Source organism: Pleurodeles waltl, chromosome 4_1 (assembly GCF_031143425.1).
Source record: "Pleurodeles waltl isolate 20211129_DDA chromosome 4_1, aPleWal1.hap1.20221129, whole genome shotgun sequence".
Classification (NCBI taxonomy): Eukaryota; Metazoa; Chordata; class Amphibia; order Caudata; family Salamandridae; genus Pleurodeles; species Pleurodeles waltl.
The window spans coordinates 269,873,670-269,889,434 of record NC_090442.1 but is presented as its reverse complement, the minus strand read 5'-3'; the positions used below and the strand labels follow the sequence as shown (position 1 = coordinate 269,889,434).

Genomic DNA, 15,765 nt, shown 5'->3' with positions numbered 1-15,765 from the left:
GCTTGAGCCAAAATTTCAGCCAAAAAGCAAGGGGGTGAAAGTCCACCAGATCATAAAGAAAGCCAATGCCTAATTCCATGTGCACTGATATTGCCCAGGTACTTTGGGGAAGACAAAGGACCCAGCGTAAGAACCTACTTTCCACCATTTGCAATTTGGGGAGGTTAATATGCTCCCATACAGCGCTGCCATATATGGCATCTGACACACATTTGGCCATATACATCTGCAGCAGGGCCCTAACTGGTCTATTACTCAGCCTTGTAGCAAAGCTACAAATTGTGGCATTAGCTCGCCCCAAATCTTCACACTTCTTATTCATTAAAGGGCACCAGCTTAAAGCTGAATCAAAAAGAAGGTCCAAATAAGAGAACTCTCTGGACTTGGATAGGGTATACGTACCTAAGATAAATCTCACCATTTTTGTAGTGCAGGGCCCTACTATCATCATGACTGACTTCTTATCATTGATGGACAAGCCCAACCCCTCCATAAAGGTAGAAAAGGAATGTATCAGAGACTGCAGACCTCTGGCAGTTTTAGCCAGGAGTACCACATCATCTGCATATATCACCAGTAACCTACCAATGTCCACACGTGGGCAATCCGCATTCGCCGCCCCCCAATTTTTGCTCCAACTGATTAATATATAAATTAAACAGAAAGAGGGCCAGAATTCAGCCCTGCCGCACCCCTCTCGTAATGTGAAAAGTACGAGTACACTTCAAATCCATAGAATAGAATACTGAGGCAATGGTGTCCCTATGAAGATCTCTGAAAAATAAGACAATGTCTTTTTCTACCCCAATGACAGCATAACCTGCCACAGCTTAGACCGATTAACACAGTCAAATGCAGAAAAGTTCCATAAAACCCATAAAACTGGATCCAGAACGAGCCACAGTATATTTCCCCAAGACCAGATATAAATTCATACATTGGTCCTCCTCTCTGCACGAAAATCATACAGGGCCTCAGACAGCATGTTATTCTCTGCCGCCCAAGCCGATAGCCTCTCTAAGAGAATATTACCCACCACCTTAACCACTGAATCAAGAACGGAGATAGGCCTATAACATGTTAGACTGTCTCTATCCCCCTTCTTGAAGATAGGCATTTCTTAGGTAGTAAGAGAAAAGCTAGAATCCTTATGCCTATTTCTACACATTCGAGCTAGTGTAGCTTAAAAAAAAAAAAGCCTTGTATTGAACTGTTTTTAATATCTGTTTACAACAAATAACAGGGTTTGATGTGTTTAAATTTGCACTAGGGGGTTTATTGTTATTCTTCATGTTGCAAAGATGCACCTTTTTTCATATGAAAGAGCTACTCATCAAGGTGTTAAGTGGATTGTGGGAAAGGTACATGATACGGACGTCACCTCAGAGTTCCATAATGTTAGAAAGGAATACGGCCTTTTGCCTTGTTCCTCTTTATGGTTATGGAACTCCTCTGTGCCTCGTAATATCCTTATAATGTATGGCAGGGGGTAGTTTGTCCCATATATATTAGACCAAAATTATTTTTCTGTACGTATTGTACAAAACATAAACACCTGGAACTTGCATCACATTCCAGGGTCTCATTACAGCTCATCATGCAGCCCACACTCAATTTACCATTAATTACAGAAGATCTGAATTATTTCCCTTTCACATTGCACCAGAAAATATCTGGCACAACGTCAAACAGAAACACTGCTCAAAAAGAAACAAAGTATGTGTAAAACAGATGCACAAACTCAGACTTTTCATGTCATTCCTCATTCTTGGAAGGAAAACTTGGAATGGGGTACTTGGGTAAACACGCACCCAGCAGTATTAGAAGTTAACTGGTTGCTCAATTACTATTCGGGATGGAGGGCCCTTGAAATCAGACCCTAAAAAAAACGGGGCTCTCCTGGGGCTTCTCATCCTTATCTAAACCTAGTAGGGCTGATTCACGCCCAATAAGTCAGAAACCGTTTTTGGATAACTCTCCACGTTAAAATGGGGTGGGAAATTATGAATTTAACTAACAAATTATGAATGTCTGTCTGTTACCTTACTTTCCGGTGTAGACATGTATCCCTGCGTTGAGTACACCCCACCCAGTCCATAATCTTATTATTGCCGGAAATCTAACATACTGGCAGATTTAGGTGGCCAAAGCTGCATCTCATATTGTATGGGTCTTCAGAAATTTTTTGTGTGAAGCAGAATCTGAGAATTACATCCACTGCATCTCTTGCCTACCTATCTTGCACAGTTTTTTTTTTTATAAATCGTCCCGTTAACCTAGCAGTATCAATAATAGTAGTTACCTACTTGTGCTGTCACAACTACACATTCTAACGAGTTTTTTGAATTTTTCTTTTTATAGCCCACCAAAAAAGGAATAAAAACAGAAAAAGTAGTGGAATATGTCACTGCATGCAGGTAAATCCAGATTATATTGCTTTAAAAAGTATTAACTCAGCTGGCGTGTAGTGTTTTTATTAATTTATCTATTTTTCAAGCATTTGCAAGAGAAATTAAAAAAAATAAATTAAGAAATTAAAAAGTGGTGAGTTTATGCTAACAAAAAGTATAAAATGAACCATCCCACATCTTGGCCCACCAGCTTAATCTACCACGCCTTGTATTGAAGTGCATTTTTTTAAGGTGGCTGTGCACGTGATCAGGCAAAATCCTGTCACAGTACTGCCAATGGTTTTTCACCCATACAATATACTGTCATGGGTGAAAACTAAATATGAATGGTCCACAACTTGAGCTCAGCAGCTGGGTCCTGGGATCGCTGTCTGTGAAAACCCTTACCTTGCTGCTGTCCTCTACCCCGTAACATGGAAAGCACGGGGGCTGCATACCTTTACTACAAAGCCTTACTTAATCGGGACAAGACGTCCTACAAATTTATTGGGCATGGCTGAGCCTGTAGCCCAGCCTTCCCTCCTCTACTAACATAAGAGAACACCTGGCTCCCAGACCTAGGCGGCACTCCCAACACAAGCTGATCAAGCAGCTGGGTCCCTAAGTGGTAGCAGCAGATGATCCACTAAGGCGGAGGAGCGTTACCCCACTGCTTTATGCAGTGGACGAAAGGGAAAAATTAAATGATAATAATGTAACATTATTATCATTTTATTTTTCCTTGGGAGCACAGTTAGAGCTGGACAGGGCTGGGCTGAAGGAGGGCTATGTGCACATAAGTGCGCATGATGCTTTAGCCGGCCGTGTTGGGCCGGCCAAACAGTCTTGCGCACTTTGCATTTCTCCATCTGGATGTATTGAACAGCCAGGAGGAGAAAGTGCACAGGTGCCTACTCCCTGTCTGAGCGCCGAAGCAGGGCACTTGGACCAATCACGACTTTGCTGTCATGCTGTTGATAACATGAAAGGTATATTTTTTTATTGTATTATTTTTTTTTTTAATACCCTCCGCTCGTTGACAAGTGCCCGCCACTGCTAAGCAGACCACCGGGCACTGCAAACTCACTGAAGCTCCGATATAGGCTGGATGGTAACCTCAATCGGTGAGGCCCATAGGAGATGGGACCCTTCACATCAAAGTTGAAAGCGTGCCCTGCCACAGGTGACTCTTGTACTGCACTCTGGCTCCTGTGGCATGAGTCAGAGCCACTCCTAGGCAATGTGTGGAATCTGGGCGCAGGGCAGTGTCCTGCCCTGCTTTTCCTGCTGTAGCTCCTTAGCAACTTAGGGGCCTCTGCAGCTGCTGGTCACGACTTCTCTTGAGGGATCTCTAGCAGTCAAAGAAGAAAACAAGGAACAGTGTGTTAATGAAAGACTTTTAGGCATTCCATACAACAACGCCCAGAGAGGAAAAGCCAGAAAATTATTCATACATCATAAAACAACATAGGTGAAAAATAGAAAAACTATTTATTCATATAAATATATATTCATGATCCCTCATAAGACTGGTTGTTATCTTTTACTTTGATAACGACCAGCCTTACGAGGGATCACACACGGATGAAGAATACATGGAATTGATCAGTAACCCGGTATATGGGGTCAAATTGGAATTTATAAACAGATTCAATATCCTGATAAGTAGATAAGTAGAAAAGTGACGGAGTCAGAGGATATATTAAGGGACTCCCATCAGTTAGTCCTGAAGAAGACCCAGTGTGGAGCTGAGATTTGGCCCAAGATATTGAGGGGTCAGATAAGTCACAGTTCGGATTGGTTTCTGCATAGGTTCCTTGGAGGCCTGAAGGAAGTGGTTTAGATTCTGAGAGGATTTGGAATTGAATCAATGCAGCAAAAAAGAACCAACCAACTGTTTTTAATGTTTTTTGTATAGGTTATGGATTGAATTGAATATTTTTTATTCCTTTTCCTGTCATTTATCACGAGCACTTTCTCTCACACTGTTTATCGTTCGGTGTGTTGTCTATTAGATGGGGTGTCCTTATAGGATTAATATACTAAGATGTTTTTTAGATGTATTTGTATATGAATGAATATATATTTATATTAATAAATTGTTTTTCTATTTTTCACCTATGTTGTTTTATGATGTATGAATAATTTTCTGGCTTCTCCTCTCTGGGCAGTGTTGTATGTAATGCTTACTTTCCACCCAGCCCTTTGGGGTTCATGGGTTACCCTCTGTGGTTTATAAGTAATGAAAGACTTTTAAGCATAAAATATAAGGGATAACAGCTAACAGGTAAACTGCCTCTCCAAATGACAGGCTTGTCTTGGTTTTACAACATGTTGCAAGTAAAGTAATAAAAGCACTGAGCCATTACATCTTGTAGAAGATTTGCCGCAATCCAAAATGGCCATTACCATACTATGTCTTGCTTTTGCAGTCGATAGAAGTTGTATCTGGCTTTCCCTAATCCAAAATGGCCACCATAACACGTTCTGTTTCTGTGGCCGATGGAAGTAACATTACAAGCAGAAGGGTTTCCCTGATAAACGTCTCTTCATATGATGTTTGCATGAATAAGTGAACAACTGTATGCTGACTCAGAAATCTTCACAATCAGTCCCAATAAAGAAATTGCTTGGCTGTTGCCTCCACAACTTCAGCACTGTGATATACGCACCAACCGTTATCCAGTTGCAGTCCAAACCTGCCTGTTGCCATTCTAGTAGTTGAAGATGAAATGAGGAACGGTGTGTGAGGAAAGTACTTCAATTTATTTTTAAGCTTAAAATATAAGGGGCACCAGCTAACAGGTAAACTGCTTGACCAAGCGATGACTTTCCCCCAATGTCAGCTCTCATTCTTCATTCTAGAACCTTCTTGTCTAACACCAGACAAGCAGCCTAGAATGACCTGCATGAGCCAATAAGACACAACAGGATCAAACTCAGCACAGTGGAGATCTTCTGCACTGCAGCTCTTCAGGAACTAGAACGGGCTTTGCAACAGACAGAGGGTCTCCCCGGGGTATACATTCATCCCCTCCCCCCAGTGGTTGGAGCATGCCCACAGCCTTTCCTTTTTTTCCTCCACTGCAACCACACTGTTAGACCTGGCATCCTTGGCATTGTTCTCCACAGACTTTTTGCCTTCTGATCTCTTGTTTTGCTGACTTCCTTTTTCGCTAGCTTTAGGATTCTAGGCATTTTACCACTGCTGACCAATGCTAAAGTGCATGTGCCCATTCCCTAAAACATGGTAACATTGGCCTATCCACAATTGGCATATTTGATCTACTTCTAAGTCCCTAGTGAAGTGCACTACATGTGCCCCAGGGCATGTAAGTTAAATGATACTAGTGGGTCTGCAGCACTGTTTGTGCCACCTACTTCCGTAGCCCTTTGAACATGTTTCAGGCCTGCATTACAGAGCCTGTGGGTGCAGTTTTAAACTGCTATTAGACCTGACATGTTAACCCACTTGCCAGGCCCTGACCTTCCTTTTTAATACGTATGACACCCCTGAGTTAAGACCCGGACAGCTCCAAAGATCGGGCTGAACTGTTCCCATGGGGAACAGGGTTAAAGCTGATTCGCATATGGCTGGGTCCAAACTGGTGTAGAGTGGTGGGCAAAAAAAATGATGGATTAAACCCAGATCTTTGTGACTGGGGGTGACTGTTTGCATTGTTCAGCATTCCGTTCATCATTTGTTCTTTTTGTCTTTGGACAGTCCCAAGGGCAGGGTACACTTGTATTTAAAAAGTTTGACTTTTACTTTTAAGTTTTACATGTCCAAGTAGAGAACAACTTTTACATTTGTTTCTCACCACTGCAAGGACTATCTCTCCCATAGTTTAAAACTGGGATTACCTTATAACATTTTTTAAGTGTAATTTCCAACTGGGATCATATAGATTTTTTGAGTTTGGTGTCTCTGGACTCACAATTTAAAATCCAAATTTATGGTGAAGTTCGCTTTTAAGTTGCAAGCCTTAAAATAGCACTTTTAGAAAGCTGGCGTTTTCTTACTCTAACCAGGCTGATGGGTCTTCCTGGGCTGGATGGGAGGAAGAAGCTGACACGTGTACCTAAAGAAGGCTGAGCCGGCCCTCACATAAAGAGCTGCAGAACCCCCTGTTGTGTGCCTGGAGCCAGGGAAGGAAGGGCAGGGACTTTGTGCACTTCAAAGGCCTCTCTTTGAAGTCTCCCCGACTTCAAAGGCACAACTGGGTATAGGTACTGGACCCCAAATCCCCACCAAATTAGTACATTTCTGGGCCTGAGGACATTCTGCCATGCAGAAGGACTGCTGTGCTGAAAGGACTGTCACTCTGCTGGACTTTGATGTACTCCTGCTTTGCTGTGCCTGCTCTGCTGCCTGCTTGCCTGGGAGTGAGAAGGACTGTAGCTGAATCTCTACATCCCAAGGACCAAAGTGACTCGAAGGACTTGCGTGCTTGCCTCCTGTTCTGAAGTCTCAGGGACAACAAAGAATTCACTCACCTCTGCTACAGCTTCTGCACTCTGCCAACCGTGATTCTCTCGTAGGGGATTTCCATGTTTAGTCATAAGCACTGAATAGTTCCGCCCGCCTGCGGGCCCTCTGGAGCACTTTTCTGAAAATGTTTTCTTAAGTGTAGACGTTCACCTTTCTTCAGGAAGGCCTGCAAAGTCACTTAAGAATGTCATTATGCAACCTAAAGAAGAGGGTACAAAGTCCAAAATTCTTCATCCTACTTGGCTGTTAAAGGGTACTGCAAGGTAGATATGCATTCAAATGCATGAATATTTTAAAGATTTCGCAGAAAAAAATCTTTCTCAAACCTTTTTGCAATGTTACATAAGGATGAAGAAATGCAGGGCACTGTAGCGCATAGGCTGCCATTATACAGAATACAAATAAAGCTGTGCCTTTATGAGCAGATGGTCCTCCTATATCCCATCATGCTTGGCAAGAGGCAGTTACCTCAGTTCTTTTTTTCCGGCTCCTGCTGACAGGACCCTGAAGCATTGAGCTCCATCTATTTATAGTTTTTTTCACAAAGATTTCTGATCACATCATTTAGATTACACTTTTACTCAACGTTTTTCATCTTGCTTGAGTACTTTCTGACATTTTTGGTAAAATTCTGACAGAAATTTAAGACATTTTTCCATCCAAAATGGCTTTACTTTTTGACAAGTGTCCTCGCTGTGGCAGAAAGAAGGCCAAAACAGACCCACATGTGGTCTGTATTATCTGCCTTCCAGCATCACATGTACCTGATGCCTGTGATATATGTAAAAACTTCTTCAGGCACACCCTGTGTGACAGAGGAAAATTCACCTCCATGCCAAAGAGGACAGCAGACGGACAAAGCAGCCTACGGGTAGGACCTTAGAGCGAGGGGAAGGTCAGTCTTCCACCAGGGCTCTCACTTCGTCGACCATTGCAGGCACAACATCTCAGAAGTGCAGCTCTGGTCAGAAAAAACACAGGTCCCGGTGGATGTCGAGGATATCGACGTTGAGACAAGCAACAGCGCAACATGTTTGCTGTCGAGAACAAGCTTGACGGCAAGGAAGCGACACCACTCGACGTCTCGTCATTCTTCGACGTCAAGAGTTTACACGCCGTTGAGACGACAAGGACATCCGACATCGAGAAGTGCCTCTCTGTCGAGATCGCCGTCATCACGGCATGGAAGATCAACGTTAAGGGACACCCAACGTCGTGGACGATCGACGTCGAGGGACACCAGACGTCATAGACAATCAACAACAAGGGACACCCCACGTCATGAGGGATCGACAACGAGAGGAAAACGTCAATGACGTACATCAACGTCCAGGAGTTTGTCGACGTCGAGAAGGTCACCAAGGAGAAGGATTTACTCCACATCTGAATCCTCTGCCTCTCTCGTGATATTACCAACTTCTCCTCAACCATCTCCTCCTTCACATATGACAATGCCTTTATTGCTTTCTCCGCCTCCTCCAGCTTCTCTTGCTGCTGTAGCGCCGCCTCCGATACGCCTTCTGAACCGGCTCCTGTGACTCCCGTAGGATCCTCAGGACATTCGCATCATCAATCATCTAGACGCTGCTCTACATCTAGATACCACCACCGTCATGACTCTAACAATAGATCAACATCTCGCTCCCATCATCGGCATTCCTCATCATTTACCAGAGACTATTCTCCAACTCTGCCTGACTCTCTTTCATCACAAATCTCTCTGATTAATGACTTTCAGGAAGTCCTTTTCCGAGGTACTACTAAGCTTAACATTCCTATGGCAGTACCTACATCGACAACATCAGTTATCTTCGAAACCTTACACCAACGGTCTTCTGCAAGACCCTTGCTTCCACTGGTCCCAGGTCTTCTAGAACCGGCGATGGACTTATTCTTGACACCAGCCACAGCCAAAACCGCGCCTTCTAGACTCAAGAAGAAATATCGTCCTCCAGAACAGGATCCTTTATTTCTAAGGGCAGACCCAACACCAGATTTGGTGGTTATTGTCGCTGCCAAGAAATTACATTTGACTTCTCCTTCATCCTCCTCTCCACCAGACAAGGGGAGCAAAAAGCTGGATGCGGCAGGCCGCAAAATTTGTTCAGCATCGGCCATTTTGATGAAGACAGCTAGTGCCATGGCCCTTTTGGGCAGATATGGTCACGCTCTTTGGGACTCCATCCTCCAATTCGCTGATCATCTTTCCAAAGATAAGAAAGAAGATTTCCTTGAAATCATTAACGAAGGTGCTATGGTTTCTATCCAGATTATAAGCGCAGCAGCGGACTCTTCTATTTTAGTTGCGCATCGATATTGTCATAGAATATCCCTGAGAAGACATCATGGCTGCTTCTTACTTCTCTCAAACCAGAAGCACAGCAAAGAATACAGAACCTTCCATTTACAGGTTCTACTCTGTTTGGGTCTCACGCTGATGATGATATGTCTAGAATGAAATCAGAACTAGACACTCTTAAGGCAGTAGGCATTGAAAAACCTAGAGAGCAGCAGAAGTCGTTCCGTCCCTACCACCACAGGTTTTTCTCACAGAAAATTCAAACTCCGCAATGGGTGCCACCTAGATCTCAGCAGCAACAACATCAGAGACCATATGAAACTCAACGCAAACAGATGCAAGGTCGATCCACTTCACAAACCGCTCATGGAGGACGTCAAACATCTGCGTCTAAACCCGGAACCCTTACTCCCCCCTCTTCTGTTACCCACTCCGGTAGGGGGAAGTATTTCGCATTATCTGGAAGAGTGGCAATGGATAACATCAGATGCCTAGGTTTTGAATTTTGTGCAAAATGGCTATTGTCTCAGGTTCACCATGCCTCCACCTTCTTTCCACTGAAGCACTCCAGATCCCATCTTGATGCTGTCAGGGCAGAGGTCATAGAACCTGTTCCCACAGATCAACGTGGAAAAGGGATTTGCTCAAGGTATTTCCTAGTGCCAAAGAAGGACGAGCATGAATTCAGACCCATTCTCGATCTAAGAATAGCCAAGAAATGGATTTGAAATGAAAAGTTCAGGATGCTGTCTTTGCATCAGATATACCCTCAGCTTCATCAGGGAGATTGGCTCTGTTCCATGGATCTTCACAATGCTTACTTCCACATTCCCATTTCCAGGAAGCATCAGAAGTTCCTAAGATTTCTTGTGGGACAAGACCATTACCAATTTGCAGTGCTCCCTTTTGGCCTCAAGTCAGCACCCAGAACGTTCTCCAAATGCATGGCAGTGGTGGCAGCCCATCTAAGAAAACATCGAATCTTTGTCTGTCCCTATCTAGATGATTGGCTCATAAAGGCATCCACATCTCAAGAGGCCCAACTGCATTTCAATTGGACTTACCAACTTCTTCAACAATTAGGCCTACAGGTTAACCTCACCAAGTCAACCCCATCACCTGTCCTTAAGTTGAACTACTTAGGCGCCACCATCAACACCATTCAAGCAAAGGTGTTTCCTTCGGAGGAGCGACGTTCATCAATCCTTCGGAAATATCAAACTCCTCATTCAACGTCAAGAATAGTCTTGTCTCTCCTAGGATCCATGGCATCTTGCATCTACCTTACTGCCAATGCTCGCCTCCACATGAAGCCCTTGCAGTGCAGGAGTGCCTGGAAAATCAATGGAATCAGCTGATGGACAAATGGGAGGACTGGATTACTCTCTCTCCCCCTGCAATGCGATCCCTCAAGTGGTGGTGTTCTCTGAACAATCTTCTGAAAGGGATGCCATTCCACCAACAGGTTCCCACACAGACGATAGTCATGGACGCATCGTTACTCGGATGCAGTGCCCACATGGATCATCTACAGATTCAAGGCTCTTGGTCTCAGAAGGAGAGATCGTATCATATCAATCTAGTAGAGCAATGTGCAGTCCATCTGGCACTCAAAACCTTCTTTCCAGCATTCACCACAAATACTCTGCTTCTTAAAACAGACAAGACGGCCACCATGTACTACTTGAACAAGCCGGGGGCACCAGATCCAGAACTCTAACTCTGGATGCACAAACAATCTGGAACTGGCTTCAGGCCAGGAACTTAACAATAACAGCGACTCACTTCCGTGCCATAGAGAATGTTCAGGCTGACGCTCTCAGCAGAGAGATAGAAAAAAAACACGAATGGGTACTAAATGACGACATCGTGCACTACTCCATGTGGGGGTACCTCTTCTATAGATCAATTCGCAACAGCAGAAAACAAAAAATGACCAAACGTCACCTCCAGGTATTACCATTCAGGGACATTGGGGAATGCCCTATGGATAGACTGGTCAGGAAGCTTTTCTGCCACTTCCCCTGATCCCGACAGTCCTGATCAAACTGTCCAACTCCAAAACCAGGATGATACTCATCGCTCCAGAATGGCCTTGGCAGTGGTGGTTTCCAGACCTTCTTCACCGGTCACTCTGTCCAAATCTCAGGCTGCCATGCAGGCCAGACCTTCTCACGAAATTCGGAGGTCAGATGAGACATCCCGACCTCTTGTCATTGAATTTGGCAGCATGGCTCCTGAGCTGGTACAGTATGGTCACCTTAACCTTGCTCAAGACTGCATCGACCTTCTAAGAGAGGCAAAGTGACCTTCTAGCAGATCAGTATATGCCTTAAAATGGAAAAGATTCTGCATTTGGTGTTTGGACACGAACATAGATCCAACAACATGCAGATAAGATGTTATTCTTCCATATCTATTGCAACTAGCAAAATCTGGCTTGCAATTCTCATCCATTAAAGTACACCTGGCAGCTTTTACTGCATACAGAAAAAGCCTTTGCTAACCTCTTTCTTCAAAATTCCAGTCATTAAAGACTTCCTAGAATGGTTAAAGAAGATTTTTCCTCCTACTAGGCGTCCATCTCCGCCATGGGAGCTTAATATAGTTCTTTCACGTCTAATGCAACATCCTTTTGAGCCCATACCCAAGGCATCTCTCCATCCTTTCACTTGGAAAACTGCCTTCCTTATAGCAATTACTTCAGCTTGCAGTGTTAGTGAAATCCAGGACCTTTGTGCTCAGGAACCATACACAGTTTTCCATTTCTCCAAGGTTGTAATGAGAACACATCCAAAATTTCTACCCAAAGTTATCTCTGACTTTCATGTAAACTAGACTATCTCTTTACCATCGTTCTTTCAAAACCCTTCTACTCCTGCAAAGAGAGCACTTCACTCTCTAGATGTGAAGAGAGTTTTAAAATGTTATCTAGACAAAACTAAATCTTTTCGTAAGTCACAACAGCTGTTCATTAACTATGGTCCAGTTCGAACAGGCCTGGCCACCTCCAAGCAATCTCTGTCCAGGTGGATTGTTTCGTGCATTTTGTTCTGTTACCAGCTTGCCAATAGCTCCCTTGATGGCAGACCTAAAGCTCATTCTACTAGGGGCAAGGCAGCCACGACTGCATTGAGAGAAACATTCCTTTAGCAGATATTTACAAAGCTGCTACACGGAGGTCTGTCCACACCTTTACTTATCACTACTGTCTTGATTCTGATGCTAAGACAGATGCTCAAGTAGGGCAGGCTTCTATTAGAAATCTCTTTGCATGAATAAATATTACTCTATCCTTCTGTCTACTCCACCGTTCTCAGGGGGATGGGCTTGCTAATCTATTCAGCGCTTATGACTATACATGGAAAACCCCTACGAGAGAAGGAATAGTTTCTTACCTGTAACTCCAGTTCTCTCCCAGGGGTATTTCCATGATAGTCATAAGCGACCCTCCCTCCTACCCGGTGGAATAGACATAATAATAATAATAATAGTAACAATAATAATGATAATAATGATAATAATAATAATAATAATGATAATTCACAGACTTCTTCATCTCAGCTAGTAAAGCCTACAAAAAGAACTAAGGTAACTGCCTCTTGCTAAGCATGATGGAATATGGGAGGACCATCTGCTCTTAAAGGCACAGCTTTATTTTGATTCTGTATAATGACAGCCTATGGGCTACACTGCCCTGCATTCCTTCATCCTTGTGTAACATTGCAGAAAGGTTTGTGAAAGATTTTTTCTGCAAAATATTCAAACTATTCATGCATTTGAATGCACATCTACCTTACAGTACCCTTTTTTCAGCCAAGTAGGATGAAAAATGTTGGCCTGTGTAGCCTCTCCTTTAGGCTGCATATTGACATTCTTAAGTGACTTTGCAGGCCTTCCTGAAGAAAGGCGAACATCAACACTTAAGAAAACATTTTCATAAAAGTGCTCCGGGGCCTCTGCAGGCAGTCAGAACTATTCAGCACTTATGACTATCATGGAAATACCCCTACGAGAACTGGAGTTACAGGTAAGAAACTATTCCTTCCCACCCGGCCAAGTTGTACCAATCCAGTCCAGGGCCCTTGGATGTGGGTTCTTCAGCTGTGTTCTGAGGAAATTCATGCATCATTGTCACTGCACTGTTTGGAGCCGCCACAGCTCTCCTCGATGCCGACGCATCACCTTCGATAATCAATGATGCATCCCCCGTCTGTGTGGATTGGAACCGACTCATCGATTTTTTTTATTGTCTCCTCTGCTCTTCAAATTAGATCCTCAATGTCAACGCAGCCTTCCACACAAGGTACTTTTTCAGCAGGACATGGAACCGGCCAGTGCTCCCTTGTGATCAGTCTGAACTTTTGGATTTACCCAGGTCTAGTGTGACCAGATAGCCCTGGTTGGCGTTTAAGTCTCTAAGCACTACAATTGCAGCTATTCTTTAATAAAATTCATATTTTGACCTCTACTTATTGAATGTTTGTTTTTTTGGTCTTGTTTTATTCATTACATTAAGATCTATTTTTGTAACTCGGTGTGGATTCTCCTTGTGTGGTGTTTTCACCATTTTACTGTTTTCAGTGTTGCACACATACTTTACACTTTGCCACTTTGCCTCCTAAGTTAAGCCTGCCTGCTCTGTGCCAAGCTACCAGAAGGAGGAGGGGGCACAGGTTAATTTAGGGTGTGTATCTGACTTACCTTGACTACGATTGTGGTCCCTACTTGGGCAGGGTGCATTCCCCTGCCAACTAGAGACCCAATTTCTAGCACACACCCTCCTTTGCTTTATTGTACCACCAGGGGAACAACAACACAGAAGAAAGACTTAGAACCCCTGTACTGCTGCTGCTGCCAGAGTAAAGGGGATATACAAAGGGCATAGAAGGAGGATTCCTATCTTGCAGGGTCCACTGAAAGGGAAGAAAGACTTCTTCCCTCAGTAGAATTACAACATAACCAAAGAATGAATCATTATATGTAGAATAACTAAGACAAAGAACCAAAGAAAGAATACCATCATGAACTTCCATTTGGGACCATAGAAGGAGGCATACAAATAACACTTCACAAGGGCTGTTCAGATGAAAGGAGGCTTGACTTCACCCCATTCGCTGTATTAAAATATGAGTAATTAATTGGCACACCGCCTTAGCCACTAACAAAGACAACACTGAAAAGCACTCTGGGAGAAAGGCAAGTTGGTTAGCCTTCCAAATGCTGCCTTACAGATCTCTTCCTTAGATGAAAGAAGTCTGCTGGCTAAATACTATAGAAGCATGAATTTTCCCATGCAGTTAAGTTGAACCATAGCTCAACACTTATTTCCACTCTCAATCATGGCCATGTGGAAGAACACAACTCCTGATATAAAGCTTTCGAGAGCTGGCCCAAATTCCTGCGGAATCTGCCCAGCCTCTCCAAAAATGCAGCAAAGAACTTTAAGCATAGGCTCTTAAAAGATCTTCCTGAGACCATCATCTCTGATCTCTACTTGTGATCTTCCTGAGATCATCATCTCTTTTATGCATCAAATTCTATAAAAATACCACAATGACTTGAACTATCCATAATAACCGCACACTTCTTCAGAGGCAATGTCTCGATCTCCATCTACAGGGATAGAAATATTCTGATTGAAGCATCTGAACCTAATCTGGAGATTTTCAATCTTCACTTCTCCACGTTGATGACCTAAATGACTGGCAAGGGATCCCTAAACCATCTCCCTCTCTACTTGATTCTTCACAGTCCCGTTTATGCTAAACCTTTCACAGCCTGTTACTGACTGCTCCCCACACCAGCGTCTTTCACCCATGCTTGGATGTTCAGCCTCAAACTTCCCACTCTTTCTCCTCTATCCCTTTTGGAGCTTTGTCTCATTCTCAACCATTTTTGGGACTAATTGTTTTCACTGTCTCTCTTGAGTACTCTTTGACCTCCTACCTTCATTCTTTCTAGCATGCTGCTTCCAGAAGCCCCCTCTTTATCTCCAATGTGAAATTTGATTCCCAGTCTTCACTCTTGTTCTCACTTGCCTAATCTGACTCTGATCCTTCTACCTTACCAGAAATATCCTCAACCATGTCTCTCTCTCCTCACCTATACCTGGGCTCTTCTTGCCACTTGTACACTCACTTTAAAACTCTATATGGCATCCTCTACCCACCTAACTGGACACATCCCACCTGGAACATACATGTATCTCTTCCTCCACATCCCAGTACCTCTCTGGAAATATTTTTTTCCTTGGCTTTGTGCCCTAGCCTCCACTGGGACACCTATTCCACCTGGGCGAACATTATACAGCACATAGTGCCATTCTCCTGCCCCACTTCTCCCATAGGCTCCTGTGGTTGGACCAACCGCCATGCTCTTCACTATGCCCTATACTGCTACAGCTTTGTCCTCAGTGACACCAGCTAGCTCAATAATTGTCACTGTTCCCCTTTGTGAGTAAAGCGGTTTATTTCCTGGTGTGGTTGTGAGACCTCACTGTGTAATGAACTCACAAACCCGTTTTCGGTTCATTCAGGTTGTTCACAAAACCATAGCTCAAACCTGGGGTTCTGTGGCTTCGA

At 43.7% G+C, this 15,765-nt stretch overlaps 1 protein-coding gene across 1 annotated transcript in view; it reads left to right on the top strand.

Moving 5' to 3' along the window:
- PARVG (parvin gamma) overlaps positions 1-15,765 on the top strand; it is a 257,991-nt gene that overhangs the window by 133,618 nt on the left and 108,608 nt on the right. Inside the window, exon 7 of the mRNA XM_069228283.1 lies at positions 2,362-2,417. Coding sequence (XP_069084384.1) covers positions 2,362-2,417 — 56 coding nt within the window. The remainder of the gene's footprint in view (positions 1-2,361; positions 2,418-15,765) is intronic.